This window comes from Sinocyclocheilus rhinocerous, unplaced genomic scaffold (assembly GCF_001515625.1).
Source record: "Sinocyclocheilus rhinocerous isolate Xijiao unplaced genomic scaffold, SAMN03320098_v1.1 scaffold6460, whole genome shotgun sequence".
Lineage (NCBI taxonomy): Eukaryota > Metazoa > Chordata > Actinopteri > Cypriniformes > Cyprinidae > Sinocyclocheilus > Sinocyclocheilus rhinocerous.
Window position 1 is genome coordinate 59 of NW_015632503.1, and position 1,334 is coordinate 1,392.

Here is a 1,334-nt window from a genome sequence, read left to right on the forward strand (position 1 = left end):
GTTAAAGTCAGCAGTATAAGTACACAAGTGAACATGATGGTAATTGCTGCTTGCATCAGTGATCTGTGATGCTGATTATCACTGAACTAATCTGTTTCACAAGCTGGTGTTAAGCTCCGCCTTTTGGCATAACCCTCTTATAAAGCACAGAAATTAACATATATTATGATGGATTGATGCCTAAATCTGCTTGCACTTGTTATCTTTCAAAGTAATGTAATTTCTCAAATGTTCTTTGTACTTAGCAGGGATAGGATGTGTTTTTGCACAGTATTATTCCTGTTTCCGGAGTTATATTGTCCCCCTCTGTCCCAAACACCTCAGTTTGGACTGGTGTGATGACATTCCCAAAACTGACACCTACAGATAGGAATATTCAAGTTGAAATCAATATTTAAATAAATAAATGTTTCCAGCTAGAACCTCCCCTTAAAGATACAGTCTTCATATTCAAAGAATATGCTGTAAACGTGTGATATGTGTTTTTATAAAATGTATAAGTTTAATTTATCTCCTTCTTCAAACAACACCTTAGTTTGTAATAATTAGTAATGTTTGCAAAAGTGCTAAATGTGTCTGGTATGAAATGTTAATACATCTTACTCAGTTTGACAGGAAAAGTCAGTCAAATGAATGGGCAATTTATCATTTATGAAAGACCATCAGTCACTTTTTCATAGCAGTATACTTACCAAATGAAGCCATTATACTTTATTGTATTCCTTTCAGATAAGTTTTCGCAGGTGTTACCGTATCCTGTTATTCACAGAGACTTCGTGGCTCACATAAAGAACAACTGTGGTTTGATGTTTAATTGATTAAATACTGTTCAAAGCAATTATTTTGTGTGTGAGTTTTTGTAAAGCCTCTCAGGCATTTTGTATCACTGGGCTCCAACTCTTAGAGCACAATAATAGAGAGCTGAATCTGACAGAGTTACACTTTGTAAAGCCTCTCAGGCATTTTGTATCACTGGGCTACTACTCTTAGAGCACAATAATAGAGAGCTGAATCCTTCAGAGTTAAACTGTTAATAGTGAGTTCAGTGGATGTCTGGGATGTAGTTGATTGAAACCCATCTGGTATATCTTTCTGCCTGCTCTGTGATCGAGCACCTTTAAATAGTATATATTGAGGTTCTCTGTTTGGATATTGTCTGTACCAGTAAAGCATAGCATAACTACTGCTTGTATCATATGTGCAGCTCAGTGTCACAGACTCTCCTTCTCTCCTGATTATATTGTCCTTGTCTTTTGGTTCAATGCTGTCAGCAAATACACCTGCAAGAGAATTAATTATTCTTCATAAAAGTTGAATTTAACCCCTGTTCTGTC

At 35.8% G+C, this 1,334-nt stretch overlaps 1 gene segment (V, D, J or C); it reads right to left on the minus strand.

The window, feature by feature from the left end:
• Positions 1–969: 969 nt before the first annotated feature.
• Positions 970–1,280, minus strand: LOC107742616 (T-cell receptor alpha chain V region RL-5-like; the record flags this gene model as incomplete). The annotated part of the segment is given in 1 exon segment: positions 970–1,280. A coding segment is annotated over 1 exon segment (311 nt), but the record flags the coding sequence as incomplete, so codon positions are not given.
• Positions 1,281–1,334: the final 54 nt, after the last annotated feature.